The sequence below is a fragment of the Chelmon rostratus genome, chromosome 19, assembly GCF_017976325.1.
Source record: "Chelmon rostratus isolate fCheRos1 chromosome 19, fCheRos1.pri, whole genome shotgun sequence".
NCBI lineage: Eukaryota > Metazoa > Chordata > Actinopteri > Chaetodontiformes > Chaetodontidae > Chelmon > Chelmon rostratus.
Window position 1 is genome coordinate 7358340 of NC_055676.1, and position 15753 is coordinate 7374092.

At 40.3% G+C, this 15753-nt stretch overlaps 1 protein-coding gene across 3 annotated transcripts; it reads right to left on the bottom strand.

Annotated features, from left to right (window-relative positions):
- Positions 1 to 3413: 3413 nt before the first annotated feature.
- Positions 3414 to 11507, bottom strand: LOC121622917 (transmembrane protein 230-like). 3 transcript variants are annotated; one of them, XM_041959989.1, is made up of 4 exons: positions 10636 to 10654; positions 8538 to 8652; positions 8126 to 8248; positions 3414 to 4468 (listed from the first exon to the last, which is right to left on the bottom strand). In XM_041959989.1, exons 2-4 carry the CDS (start codon positions 8637 to 8639, stop codon positions 4328 to 4330), a joined length of 366 nt encoding a protein of 121 aa, XP_041815923.1. In that variant the 5' UTR covers positions 8640 to 8652; positions 10636 to 10654; the 3' UTR covers positions 3414 to 4327. The 3 variants fall into 3 exon arrangements, with proteins under 3 accessions (XP_041815923.1, XP_041815921.1, XP_041815922.1); XM_041959987.1 differs by lacking the exon at positions 10636 to 10654 and adding an exon at positions 11371 to 11507 and having other exon boundaries at positions 3415 to 4468; XM_041959988.1 differs by lacking the exon at positions 10636 to 10654 and adding an exon at positions 11409 to 11503 and having other exon boundaries at positions 3415 to 4468.
- Positions 11508 to 15753: the final 4246 nt, after the last annotated feature.

Consider the following 15753-nt stretch of genomic DNA (forward strand, 5'->3'; position numbering starts at 1 on the left):
ACATTGCATTTATTCAGCTTTTATCCAGTGAGCATAATAAAAAAAAAATGACCAGAAAAATTATTATTTTTAATATTTTTATTCATTCCTCTCCTTAAAGCTATTTCGATGAATTCTTCGTCAGTCCTGAGCTGAATGTTTTGCATGTAGCCATCTGTTTTTTGTTGACAGCAGCAGAGTCTTTACATGTCAGCCTGATAGTCTAAGGTATCATCTGTTGTCTGTCTGCTGGTCTTCACTGCCAACACGGACCTTTTCCTAAAGCCCCTGCAATGTGATTGGCTGCTGTCAGATTGATTCACAGTATATCTGCAGTCAGGGGAGACAGGCGCTTTCGCTGCACGAGTTCACATTTCTGTGTTGTTTTTGGAACGGATGTCAAACCTTTCCGACTCAAAAGTTCAAGCGATGTTGATTTTCTCGCATCAAGTCTATGATTTGCGTCCACGCCCCGAGTTAGAAGTTACTTAGTTATTTCCCAGACAAGAGACCAACTCGACTGTCTAAAAACAGCTGAAACTCAATATTAGGAAGGCATCGGACAAGCGGAGAGCAGTCTTTTGGCCTGCTACCTTTAATTCTTTGCCTTGAAAGGCCTGAAAATATGTTTTCACTATCAGCCTCTTCCTGTGAGTGAACACACTCTTTTCTGTCAAAGCTACAAAACTTGTTGCTTATTTCACATGAGAGATTTCTATTTTCTGTCCTTTTTTCCGCCCCTAGGCTCTTCTCATTGGTTTGAAGTGGGCGGAGCTCACTTGGAAAAGGCTGATGTCACGCACCTGTGCACCAATCAGCACGGAGCAACATTTGAATCAGAACCCAATGACTGCTGCTCAAACCACACCCACACACTCCTGATGAAGCAGAGTTTTTGAGTGTTCAACTCTTACTGAAGAAAACCGAAAGATGTTTTTTTACTTTTCTGCTTACTTGCTCATGACTCTCAGTGTTATGATGAACTTTTTAGGTTTCCAGGGGCTTTAAAGGACATTACAAGTGTGTTCGGTTGTTCCCATTCATGCCATTATAGTATTGTAGAGACTTTAGGGGCATGGATAATTCATCACGGTGATCACAGTGTCTCCTTTAATGCCTGTCAAAGTTGCATTCTCGTCAAGTGGTGACTCAGTGAGTAATTTCCGAATGAATCTCCTCTCAAACCATATTCTAAATCAACATTACAGCAGGCTTCAGACGCATGAGGAGTGCACTGGGCTAAAGCATGCAAAAACACTGGCATGGGCTCACTCGTGTTTTGCATCTACTTCAGTCTGCTTGAAGTATCAGATTTGAAGTGTTCACTGCTTCCATGTATTTCAGCTGTCGGACGAGTTCTTGTCCTTCACAAAAAAAGTAAAATGAATTTCAATTCACCTCCCTCTGATGATGTAAACTTATGGGAAGCTGCGCCCATCTGGCACCTTAACACGCTCAATCGAACCAGAAATAGAATGTGAAATGATTCCACGAGCCTGGTGTGGGGAAGTTATGAGAAAATCTCTCCCATAATCTGCGAACTAAAGATAGACACCGGCCTTAATACAAAATCAACAGCACAAAAAGAGGAGATTTCGTATTCTGTCTCTGGCTCTATTCAGATCCTGTACGTGAGTAAATGTGAAAATACTCCACTACAAGGGAGAAGAGGTCTGCATTCTAACCTTAATGAAGTATTCATTGTGCAGTAAATGGTGCTTGTCAGTGATGTATTATTATATCGGCAATATTACTGCTGCATTCATGTGTATGTTGCATTTTTCTGCTGTAGATGGTAAAGATTGAGCTCATCTGAACTCCTTCACCCACTGTCTATAAGACCAGCATCTGTTCGTAGCATGACTGTCCTGTGAGAACCACGTATCACTAACGAGTCAACTCCTCACGAGCTCAGAAATGGGCTGTCACACTGTTTTCTACTTTGCGACGGCACATTTTCTATCCAATCCAACAGGGTTTTTAAAATAGCTGCTGTTGGCTTGAAAAGGAGGAGAATTTTCTCAAGCCGTAATGAAACACCTCAAAAATCCAATTCACAAAATTTGGAGAAACGCTTCGCTGAGCAGGAAGTGAAGAATTGTTATCTGAAAAGTAACTGGTAAATAAAGCTGCCTGACAAATGTAGTGGAGCAAAAAAAAAAAAAAAGCACAGTATTTGCATCTGAAATGTCATGAAATACACGTAACTTAGAGGAATTACTACTAAGTAAAGTTCAAGTAACTTTTAAATTGTACTATAGTATAGTAAATTTACTATTAAATCCATCCCATCAGTATACATATATGATAAAGAGTGAAATATGCTCAAACCTAAGTGAGATATTCTTTCAAACAATACTTGTAGGATTTAATAAGCTGCCATTGTTTGCGGCAGCTTTTTGAAGCAAAATTTGCACTTTTCCAAACATCCACTATCTCTTCCCTGTATACCCACAGCTGTAAACTCTGCCAAAGGTTGCCACACCAATTAAAAGAACAAATGCCAGAGGAAAACACAGCAGAGAGCCGCCGCGTCAATGATTAACGCGGCCCTTCTGACTGAGAAGTGGCTGCTGCTGAGTCCAAGCTCCACAGACCCCCTGTTCACTTTCACAGTTCCCATTATAATGAAAAGCCCCCATAGAAACTTCATTACTGACGTTTAAATGCATGACACAGTTCAGAGGATTGAGAGGAAATTTCGCACTCCCCAGCACGAGCTCAGAGTATTAATTTCTCATCCTTTCAAAGCTGCTGGTCGTCAGAAACACTTTCAGAATCATTAAGCGCTGTTTTTCCCACTCATCCTACCTGTAGCTCGGTTCCTGGCAGCCGCCGCGGTGCTTCCTTCTAATAACGCATCCTCTCGGTCCAACCCGTGCGTCAGTGCGCGCCGTGTGGAGACCGGGCCGCTGTCCGGCCAACTGAGCGCAGGCCCTGCTGCTCTGCGCCGCTGCAAACCACCTGAAATATGAGCGTTTTCCTTATTAAAACCCGCCGGCAACAGGTGTTCGTTTCACGTACAGGTGACAGTGAGGCATGGACGCACCTTGCTGCTCCCTCGCTGCGCTCCTGAGTCCACCCCCACCTCCCAGCACTCCTCCTCTGGCTGCTGTTCTCTCGTTATTGTCAAAAGACTGAAACCACATTAAACATACGTTATTACCACAGCCCTTTAAGCCCTTTAACGTTTGAGCTAATGCAGATTTAATAGGAGGTTGTTTGCGCTGTCAGAGGATGAAAGGGCAATATTCTTTAGCCCTTAATCCCCTGATGGCATCCAGTTTGGTGATAACCACAAGAGGGTGTCCTTTACCTGATGCTGCTGGCCAAACCGGGACAAAGTCACACTTGTTGGACCTTAGAGTCAATTTGTTTGCTTTGCTTTTTATTTGAACACAGACAAAATTACAAGGGAGTAAGTCCTTCATCATTTTATTTCTATGTACTTTTGCATGTTTCTATTCATCAACTTTTGGTTTTGTTTTTTTGTTGTGTAAATGTTTAATTCACCATTTATCTCCACCGCCTAACATCACATTCTCATCTCAAAAAGGACTCACCATCAGGATCACAATTATGACACTTCAGTTTCCAGATTTCTACTTTTATTTCATAAATCAAGCAAATGTATGTACAAAAAACATCTTTCTTTGATATTCAAAGCTAAATGAATATGCACAAACAGCAGTACTTCAGACAGAAAGTAATACATTCCCATTCAAAAATATACTTTTCTTCAACAAAGTATTCATCTATCTTTGGATAAAATATAATACTTCAGGAGAAATATAGCCCCCCTGAGCTTTTCATGATATCATACAGGCTATAGTCACAAAGAAATATTGGTTTAAGATACACAGCAGTGCAGCTGTGTGAAGAACACTAAGATCCCCAGTCATCCCGGTCACGGACCTTCAAGCAGTAGTTAAGTTAAAGGCATCTGTGTACTCTAAAAAATGCTGTGTTATCACGGCTTGAATGAGTGCTGAGTATTGTACATCAGCAACACGTTGTTGTCCTGTTGCACGCAAGCAGCTGGTCTGGCGAGTGTTCGTGTTCTTGAATATATACTGTAAAAAAGCCTCGAAGCTTTGTCAAGCTTTTGTGTGGAGAATAATACATCAGAGAGCAGCCAATAAACACAGAATTATAGAAAAACATGTGCAAAACAGTTCAAATCCTGCACCTGTGAACAAACACGAGTCTCCATGGCAGGACAGGGATAAAAGTTTTGCCGTATTTCTTACATATGTTCAGAAACTCAAAGTAAACAGCAGGCGACAGTCTCAGGATACAGTGTGGCAAAAGGAGGGGATTCTCCGCCAATCAGCAGCTGTCATATGGCTCAGTCGCCAAAATCTGGGATGTCGTCGTAGGAGTAGCCCCGGTAACCCTTGGCGGCGTAGTAGGCGATTCTCAAATGATAAAATCCAGGAAGGAAAACAAGTAGCCCTATGATGATGACAGGAATGGTGCGGCCTGGATGCTGAAAACAACAAGGACCTGTGATGAAAGTTAAGTAGAAATTTCTATGTACTAGGGTATACAAGCCAAAAAGCTTGGGAACATCAGATTTACTTTTGGTGCGTGTCAGACTTGATATTCAATCACAAACATTATATACTAAAGTACCGCAGCTGGCAATGAGATGCTGGAGGAAGCATCAGTGTGTTTAATGTGCTCAGTGGGCTTTAACATACTTATCTACACATCGTCTGCCAGCATGATGTAAACACCCTCTGAATGAAAAGGGGGTGCGGGAGGCTCGCAGACGTGATGACTTCATCTGTCTGAGGTCTGGTTTCATGCAAATCATCATGTCATTCAATATACAGAGTGGCTTACCACCAGGAGGCACAGGCAGTTGCATCAACACCAAGTGAAGTGTTTTATTTCACCACCAGATGGCAGTCTTGTGCACTGAGTGCCTGTAGCACTCTCACTGTTTTTTTTTTGTTTTGTTTTGTTTTTTTTTAAGGTGCACTGCTGCATTGGCCATTGGGTCTCATCTTATTTTAACTGCAAGCATCTTAAACATGTTTGTCTGAGTCCTGTACAGCATCCATTCAGATGTATGTGATGTGGTTTGTAAAGGGTCAATTTTACCTAAAAGACAAAAAAGATATAAAACAATCTACATATACATTAAAATATATCTTTCAGTAGTTAGACAAAAAAATCTTCACTTGCTGTTTTTTTTTTTTATTTACAAGCTTCAACCACATCTCAGAGTCTTCATCAGATGTAGTCACTTGTCATCACTTGAATGCAGCTCCAAGTGATGACATAATAGCCATCTACACAGGAACTGCGCAAACTCCATCCAGTAATGAAGACCATGTGATGCAGATGAAAGCTTCGGAAAAAGCTAGTAAGCTGACCTTTGTTAGGATTTTCTTTTCTTTTTTAACAACCTGTTTTTTTATTCTTTAGATTAAAATGTGACTTTTGAAAAGGTGAATTGTTATTAGCACTATTAATATGAAGTTAAACTGAAGAGTTCACTTCATTTTCCTTTTACTTGCCACTGCAGTGGTTGACTGTGCTCAAAATTTATTTTCAGTGTTTAAGGCCTTGATATAATTCGAGTTCACCAGAAACGCTGTTGTCTAATGCACACACGTACAGCTGCAACCACAAAACTACTCAACCATATTCTTTGAACCCAAAACTCATTACAACTTCTTGCAACATCACCTGCCTGCCAGCATCCCTTTCCATTATCTATCGCTTGAACCTTGTGTAATTTGCAGTATTAGATATGCTACTCTAACTCGTGTGGGCTAATTGGCAAGCAGACGTCTTAAATACTCTGATGCTGCCTTCATGTCAGATCAAATTTTCTGCAAACACAATCTGTACACTCGAAAAACATCAACATTAACCTCCTACTGACAATTACACATATAATATGTGCAGACTCTGTCATCTCCCACATGGAGTCATGAATTAAGGAAGCAGAAACCACAGCAGGGGATCCACCAAAAATTGGCACTCAATAAGGTATAAGACATCAAAACCATTAGTTATATTCAAACACACACAAACCCATCACGGCCAGGAAAAGCACGCAGCGGCAGAAAGAAAAACTGGCAGCGAGGCAATAAAATGTCAAGACAACTGTTCAATACAACTGTTTGAAGGTAAGATTAACAGCAGCCTGAGTGTTTTAATTACTGCTTGAGTTGAAATTTTGGCGGCTGTGTTGGCTCTCTGGGTGTCACAACACAATACTTTTTTGAAACTGACTGAAATGTTTACGTGCTGTAGCACAGAGTGTCGAAAACTGTCAAGTGCTGAAAGCTGTTGGAGGATGTCTCATCAGATTAACTGTCTTGTTTACTTATTCTATTTACTTACTCGCTCTATTCTTTGATCAAATAGTTCCTGATTTAAATCAAAATGCTGAATGTTGAGTGTGGCTGCGTATGTTTAGACAGCAATGCATTTTTAATCATTTAACAATGAAAAAACCTTTTGCAGAAAAACACATTTACTGTCCTCAAATTTAGGCATCTAACAGTATTAGGACTGAAACTCAGGAACTGTGCAGGATCCGATAACTGGAGGAAGGAAACCTTAACCATAATCTTTTCTATACAATATTAGTACCCACACAATCATCATGAGAGCTAAAAATAAATAATTTAAGTGCTGTATATATAAGTTTGGACTGCAATGATAGTTCTAAGAAATACACTTATTTACTTTCTTGCCTCAAGTTAGATGAGAATACTGATGCCACTCTCATGCCTGTTTGGCAGCCAGTTAGCTTAGCTTAGCACAAAGACTGGAGACAGAGGGAAACTAAGTCTGCCTCCTTACTCTTAATTAGTGAGCTTCGGAGGGGCTGGAAAATGGATTTTGTTACCACCGGCCAGGCTAGCTGTTTCTAGCATTTACATATGCTTAGCTAAACTAACCAGCTGCAGGCCATAGCTTAAAGTCGGCAGTTTGAAATGCGAAGGTTGTTTTCACATTTGCCAGCTAAAACTAGATAGTTTGTGCTCATTAAAGGTCCAATTTCAAGGGCTGGGCTTACAAGCATGATATGTGACATCACAACAAGTTTAGAAGCCAATTCTGGTCCAATATTCAATTTAACCAGGTGTGATGAAGAAACCTGAAGCCTCCTGTGCACAAACACTGTGAATGGACTTTTCAGTGAAGTAGAAGACATGTTGTGTCCAACAGTTAAGCTTTGGAAACGGAAAATAATTACATATTCATAGATTCTGGAATTATACATAAGGCAGAAAGAGCAGATGTCATTTTAAGGATTTTAACAAGATAACTGCAATGTTTTGTGGAAAAACCAAATCAGACATTAATTATTATTCAAAGTAGAGTATTTCATATACATTTTAAAACATGTCTGGAGGGGATCTCTATCATGAGAGATGTATCAATTTTCTCAACCATCTCTCAGCACAAAGCGAAGCAGCAAAATTCCCAAAATTATTCCCAAATCTATTCTTTTAACATCGAGGTGCATCCAAGATGATCTGAAGACTCGATTAATCAAACTGCCTTCACAGAGACACATTTTAGACACATAAAAACAAAAATGTCAAAACAAAGCTTCTCGTGTTCATATCCAGTCTTTTGTTGCTCCCGCCCCAGCTTGTTTGAAACATGTTGCTGTGTCACATTTAGCATAAGAATATATTTTCAAAAATCAATGAGGCTGATGAGGTCAAACATTAAATATACTATTTTTAATACATATCACAGTACGTGTCAAAAAGGATTAGCTAACTACCTCATTCTGTTTTATCGAAGTTTTACACAGCGGCCCAACTTTTTTGAGAGTCAGGGTTGTAGCAACGTGAACAGAGTAACACTGTATCTTCCAACAGGAATTAGACTGAGTACAGACAGGAGGGAGGCAGCTCAGACAGAAACATTTTAGTCACAAATGGATTTTCAGGAGACTTGTATTGTGGGAACAAGCCTCACAGGGTATTTACTGTCAGCTTTAAGGAACACAAACATTATGTGAGAATGTGACACGCTCGACAACACGCTTTTCGCCAATAGAACAAGAAATTGTTTTTCAATTTATATACTGGGAAAACACTGAGACCCGTCAATGTTTTTTATCATTTGAACAGACTTTATTTTATTAACTGACCAAACTCACCTCGACCTTTATGGTTCCTGACAGAAGAAGAGCCCCGAAGATTATCAGGAGGGAGCCAATCAAAAACAGGAATATTGCCAGTGCAATTGCCTTGTATGGGACCTTTGGCGGGCTTCTCTTGAACTGTGAAGAGTTCAATTGTTGGTCAATAAACACAAGAGACTAAACAGACACAAACACACACACAGACGTTCTTTTGCAGGCAGCTACGAGTATCTCCTTTGGTAGAATCGCATAAAGCGCCTGCACATTTCCAGGAAATCAATCATTGGGATTTAGCTCAAATCAATTACCTCTGGTACTAAAAGGCTTACTGATTGCTGGGCTCCTGAACGATCCACAGAGCAGTGTGAAACATCAGAGACAATGTCAGGTATGTACAGTTACCAAAGAGGAAGATCAAGCCTCTCACCTGTAAGTCTATGTAACCATCGTCATCAGCTGCCAGCCGTGAATACTTGACCTTGTTGTTGGATATTCCAGCACCCAACATGTTGCTTCTAGCTGCCTTCATTGTGGTACACGAGCTGTTTGGAAGGAAAGACACACAGAGGTAATCATCCACAATATCTCCACAGTAATCTTTCCTTTCTGGCCCAGTATAACAATGTACTGCTTGCTGCTCGTTGATTTAGAACCAGAAATCTTTGGTAACTTAGATTTCTTGGTGGTTATATCTACCACAGTGTTAACAGTAAGTCGAAATCTCTCACAGTAGCCAAAATTATATTGTTTAAGGACATATACTGCCATACAACCCTGCTTTAAGCCGTTTTAAAAAGGCTACGGTACACCTTCTATAAGGTGACTCAAATGAAAATCTCAGACAGACTAAGTGGTTCGTGAAGAGAAGATCCTCACTTTTCATTTCCACAATGTCACTTTTCCATGAGAATGTAAGACATTTTTAGTCAGCGTCTGACACAACTTGCCAGTGAACATTCATTTTTCACTGTTTAATGAAGGGTGAGGTCATTGAGTGTCTCTGCAGCACACTGTGAGTGTTTTGGGGACCTTCTGATCCTTCTGATTTTCTCCTAAACCTGCTCAGAAAAGGGACATCTGGTTCTTAAGATGCTTTTTCCCACCTTTCATGTATCCTATAAGCACACAGCAGGGAAATAATCATTTGTCAAATATTTTTCTGATGAGAAAAAAATTTTATTAATCTAGCACTTTTTCAGCCATGATGGGTACTGCTGTTTATACTACTGTTTCTTGTATTTCTTCCACACAAACCAGTCAACATTAATGAAAACAGCTTACTCATACATTAACAGATTATCACTGGTGTCCACACACAGAGTGTGACTCCACATGTGATGTGATCCTGCTCAAGGCCAAAGTTTTCGAAGATTTTGGCTCTGTGCATCCGTGCACTTGAAACCCCCACAGGAGACTAAATCCATGGATAAAAACTGCTGTTCCTGCTTCAACAAGAGTATGGAGGAGCTTTCTGTTATTGTGCTAGCAGCTGTCACATCAACTCGCCACAGAGCTTCTGTGGTGAAGAAAGCTCCAGGTTATAGTTGTTGTGAAGTTCCAGCACTTACTGCAACAAGGGAATACTGTGGATTGAGCAAAAATGGAGAAGAGCGTTTACGAGGTCCCTATAATATCTGAGAAAAACAAAACTACAGATATGTGGGAGTATTCATTAATATTCATCTGGACTGCTTTCAGAGGGGGAGGCAGAACCTTTTGTGCAAACACTTTTGCACTAGAATGTTCAGATGATGTTGATTTTGTTGCATCTGTTCTTTCGTATTCAGTTTTCAACATATTCAACAAAAGCTACAGTGAGGAGATGGATGACAAAGAACCATCATCATAGTAAGGTGTTGATCCACCAAGACCCTGCAGAGCAGCATCACTGCTGCTTATGATAGATCCGTTTCTGGACCTCCACAGTGATGATGAACAGCATTCTTCCAAAAAGATATTCCCTGTTTTTTTTTTTTTTATGTTGATGATGGTGGTGGAGAGCACTGATAACTCGCTGCCCATAGGTGCTCCATTGGATTGAGATGTAGTGACATGGTTTTCATACTCATCTAACCATTCAATGAGCCCTGGTGCCCTGTGTGGAATCATCTGCGTTCAATATGTTTCACTCATTTATGCAGGATTTTCCTTTAACTTTTCACCTGTCTGTACTTTGCAAAATTATACTATGCATGTGAACATGTTAAGGTTCTCAAAAGTATTGATAATTGAAAAACTTCCAATACCGCATGATTAAAACGATACCTTCGCCACTAATTATGCGTTCACTACCATCAAAAGCACCAAAGCTACAAACCAAACAGATCTACAATTACATTTTCAGCCTTGGGCTGCACGGATGAAATAACGGGGAAGAGAATCAGCCCCTCTATCCTGACACCACTAACAGACTTTTTGTTTTTTTTGCCATGGTATTGCAGCATTGTAGCGAGTACAATGCTGCTGCAAAGTTTAAAATTCTGGCAGTGTGACAACATCAGAACATGTATTAAATATTTAGTTACATTTCACTGTGTGTCCCTTCAGGGCTGCAGCTGCCACTGTCATGTGCTCGGTGCAGTTTCAGGGAATTTGAGGGTTTTTACAACCTGAGGAGGTACAGTTGCAATTTTTAAACAATCCATATACAATACAGGGATCTAGCATTTTTATACCAGAGCTACAGTTAAGGGGAGGTATTTGAAAATTAAGAGATACACAACAAACAATCAAAGAGGTTTGGAAACTTCCTAGGATGGTGGGCTTGTACTCGGGGAATTTGTACTTACGACGCAGTATCTAAAATCCTGGCTCCCATTAAAATATGCACATACTTTTTGAACTTTCTTACCACTGCGCCATGTTTACCGTCGTGTCGTTTAATGAAAGCGTATACAATAAAACACTAGAAAGAACCGAAAGTTAATGAACAGAGTTCTGCAGCATCCCCAGAAGTCCTCCACATATTGATCTAAATCACTACTACATGTGGCTAATTACCGACAACAACAACAACAACAACAACAACTGAACGTTAGTAGCTTCCGTGCATTAATAACATCATGTAGCTGAGGTCTTTGTCCGGAAAACAAGCAAAAATGAAGATATTCACTGCTGAGTGAGCTGCCAAGTTATGTGGGTTAACTGTGCTGTGCTTAGCTGTGGTTAACTAACACTCTTAATTACCTAATGAGCTTCAGCATTAACGTTAGCTTCTTAAAGCTAGCTAACGTGGCATGACACGCACGAATACGACTTACAACAATGTAAAACTCCTTTCTCCTCGTTCCTCTTTTACCTTTACTTGAGGTATAACGAACGCTGTAAAATGTTGTTATGGAGAGCAGACTGCTCCTCCGCGGCGCCACATCTACACCGCTTTCATGATCGAAATCTACTTCCTTGTTTTCTAGCATTGCGCATGCGCACAAAAGTCCCGTTTGCATCCTGCTTAAGTCCACCGTCTTCATGTCCAAGTTGTCCACTGTCCAGCCACATCTTGTCTGATTAGAGCTAGCTAATAATCCAGGTCTTGCACTTTAGTGATAATAGCTTAGTTAATAGATAGATAGATAATAATTTTACAACAGAATAGCCTCTGTCACTATTATATTATCCTTGTGTCATTGGTATATTATTATTGGATTATTTTGATTCTTAACGATGCACTACTTTATAAGCAGTAATTTAATGTTGTAGCAGGTTGAGGTGGGGCTAATTTTAATGAATTTATAAATTTGTTAGTACAATCTATAACAGATCTTATTCTTTAAATAAGCCCTTAATCTGCAAAGTGCATTGTAACAATCGCCCGATACCCTGGTTTATATATCGCTTTTTATACACCAAACAAGAATCAAACAAACAGTAAAAGCAATAGAGCAAACAGCAAAATCAATAAAAAACAAATTTAAGATTTGAGTTTTTGAAAGTGACTTGAAAGAAGACAGTGTGTTAGCTTCCATGATCTCCTTCAGCAGCTGAGGGACCCAAACAGAAAAGGCCTGGTAATGGCATGGTATTTTGGCAAGTAACAAATATTCATATTCACAGTCCCCTTAGCTGGTGAGACAAAAAGTTAATTGTGGCAACTATTTGCTGATTGGCTCTGCAGCTGTTTGGAAAGTGAACAGCACTGTAATTTCAGAAAAAGAATCTTCAGTTTGAGCTTTCTACAAAGATGATTGCCTGTCATAACAGTTAGTCACATAATTAGTGTTAAACTGATCTGGATGTTTGGTGGCTGATACTATTGCTGTTGCTAAGCTGTAATTCTCCAAATAAATAAATACATTTGTTCAGTATTTCCAGCAGACTTATAGTCTGGTGACACTTCAATTTGTGCAGTGAAAGGATGACTCGCTCTTCAAACCCACACAAACTCTTCTGTATTTTTAAGCTCTGTCATGGAAAGTAGTTGTACTGCAGCTTCAAAAGAACTGTTTAAACTTTGGTACTAGCTACTTTCAGTCCTGATTTGTGAATGCACTGTGCACCAGCATACAGGCAGTTTATTACTTTGTGACGTTTACCATGTTATCTGGTGTTCTGTGCTGTAAGGCCCCACAGTCACCTGTAGATATCCAGAAAAGCTCCACTGAAAACTGGTTTGTTGTTAGTCAACCACTTAAACCAGCTGAGAGTCAATCAGCTTTGTTAGACATTTAGATTTGAAGGTGTTCTAAACATTTATCAGTCTGATTTGGAGGAATGCAGCATGTTGCAATCAAATCACATCAACTGAGGAAAAATATTACTAATGACTGTTTCAGTGCTAAACTAATCTTAACAGCCTTGGCAGACTATCAACAGCATTAGTCACCCGCCTCCAGGCAGCATTTCCTCTATCAGTGGGAGTCAGAATCAGATAGGAAGAGGAAGAGAGTTCACACAATTGGGGAAATACTGATACAATTATAAATAATTTATCTTTCGAAGACAAGCCATGAAGCTGCACAACTCCGAGAAATAAGAGCTCCGGGTACAGCTCAAGTAGGTTATTGTGTGCTTATGTTCAGGTGTAATATTTAGGCAGTAATTTCCAAAGTTTAAATAAAATAACAAGAGGAAAGAGTCTACACACATGCTAGCGCCTGTAGTCTATGAACCATACTATGAGCTCAACACTGACATCAGCATGCTAAAATGCTAACAATGAAAATGCTAACATGCTGATCTTTAGCAGGTAGTGTTTATTGTTTACCATTAGCATGCAAGCACAAAACACGAAGTGGCTGACACGAAATCTTATTCATTTATACATACATCCAATAGCTGTTGAAACATATCAGTCTAAACCACTAATATCAACCTAATGGTGGCGCTAGAGGAAAAGTGAAGGGATCACCAAAGTCATTGAGATTAATCACCTGGTAACTATGAATGTATGTACAAAATTTAATTGCAATCCATCCAACAGCTGTTGAGACATTAAGGTCTGGATCAAAGTGGTGGATCGACCGTCTGACAGACAAATACTGCCAACCATAGAGCCATATTACTAGCAGACTATAAAAAAAGGTAACCCAGGCATCTTTATCTGTAGTTGTATGTGCTTTTGAAATAATAAGATTTTGGATGTCACAATCTGCTGTATGAAAATCCAATTTGTGGAAATTTTTGGAGGTGTTCGGTGTTCATAAGAGTTTTAGAGTTTTTCTACTATGGCGGGAAACCAGGGACGCCGCTGAGAACTTGTTGTGTTCAAATATGAACTTTAGACAGCCATGACAAAGGCAACACTGTTTTTTCATCGCAAGACAAAAGACAAAGCACTAACCGAACAACAAGAGGAACACAGGAACATTGAATGCAGGCCAGTGAACAACATTTCGTCAGGGAACAACAGAACAGGGTGATCTCAGCCGTCATGTTTTCACATACGCGGTTGTGTTTGAGTGTGTGTGTGCATGAGTACTAAGAGCAGGCAAAGGAAGGGAGATAAATAAATAAATAAATAAAGGGGGAAAATTTTTAAGTTAAAAAAAGATTACTATTTAAATTAAAGTGCACAAATGCTAATACTAATGCTGCCACCACTGCTTCCTCCAGTAGCAATAATAACATTCCTATTGGTGATATTCATGGACAAGATCACAAGGTGCAGTCGTGGTGAGGAGAGTCTCTGCTTTGGCAACCTCAGAACTGCATCTCTGCTTTTTGCAGATAATGTGGTTCTGTTGGCATCATCAGATGATGACCTTCATCATGCACCAGGGCAGTTTTCAGCCAAGTGTAAAGCAGCAGAGAAGAGAGTCAGCATCTCCCAGTCTGAGGCCTGGTTCACTGCTGACAAACACTCGATTGCCCCATGAGGGTTGGGAGTGAGCAGCAGCCCCAAGTAAGGGAGTTTGAGTATCTTGGGAACTTGTTCGCGAGTGACGGGAAAATGGGCAGTGAGGTGGACAGGCAGATTGGTGCGGTGTCAGCAGTAATGCAGGCGTTGTACCAGACCATGATGAAGAGGGAGCCGAGCAAGAAAGCAAAGCTTTACCAGCCGACCTTTGTTTCAACCCTCACCTAGCTGTGAGTAGTGACCAAAGGATTGAGATTGCAGTTACAGGCAGAAAAAAGTAGGTCCTCCATAGGCTGGCTGGACTCTGCCTTAGAGATGAGAATCTTTAACTTCTGGAAAGAGCCCAGAGTAGAGCTCATTCACCTCGAAAGGTTTTGGCACCTTAGTTTGGAGTTTTTCCAGGCACTCCCAATTGGAAGGAGGCCCCAGGGTAGACCCAGAACTCGCTGGAGGGATTACATATCGCATCTGATCTGGGAAGACCTTGGGATTCTTGGGATTCCTCGGGAGAAGCTGGAAAAAAAGTGAGAGGGATGTCTGGAATACCCTGCTTAGCCTGCTGCCACCACAGCACAGCCCCGAATAAGCAGAAGACAATGCATGACTGGTTGGATGGATGGATATTCAAGTCACATCACACTGCAAATAAATACATCATAATCATTACTATCATTATTGATTTTTCTACAAGATATTTTCTGTTTTCTCCCCTCTTTATGTTTGTTTGTACTGCATGTACGTATGGACAGGTATGTGAGTTTTAATGGAGGTGTGGATATAGATGTGAGCGTGTTCAAATTATGATTGGTGGACAGGCGAAAAATATGTAAATACAAATAAAAAGACAGATGGAAGCATATTTGTAAAAAATGAATGAGAACCAGATGGAGTTGGACTCTGCTGCAGTGTGTTTAACAGAGGCGGAGACGTTTTCCATAGAGATGTAATCCATAATTATTTTTTCCACTGTGCAATATGAGTGAAGTTGCTCCTTGATTTCCATTTCACGAGGATAGTTTTAAGACAACACAGCTACGACTACACTACTTTGATCATTGTGAGAAATTCAGACAGAACTGGGCAAGTCAAAGTGCTACTATAACCATCATCCAAGCCGTTAAACAGACCAGACTGCACCAGACCGCTCCACAACGGAGACGTTTGTGAACATCATTAAACTCAGGGAGCAAACTTACATTCAGGCAAATTCAGGAAAACACTTTTTTGAGAACTTGTGAATTCCCAGAATTTTACAAACATCTGTGGTCACCTACTGTATCGCCAGGTTTAAAAAAAAACTCTGACACTCCCAGACTTTCTTCATTGTTTCATAGCCAGTCAGTTACAT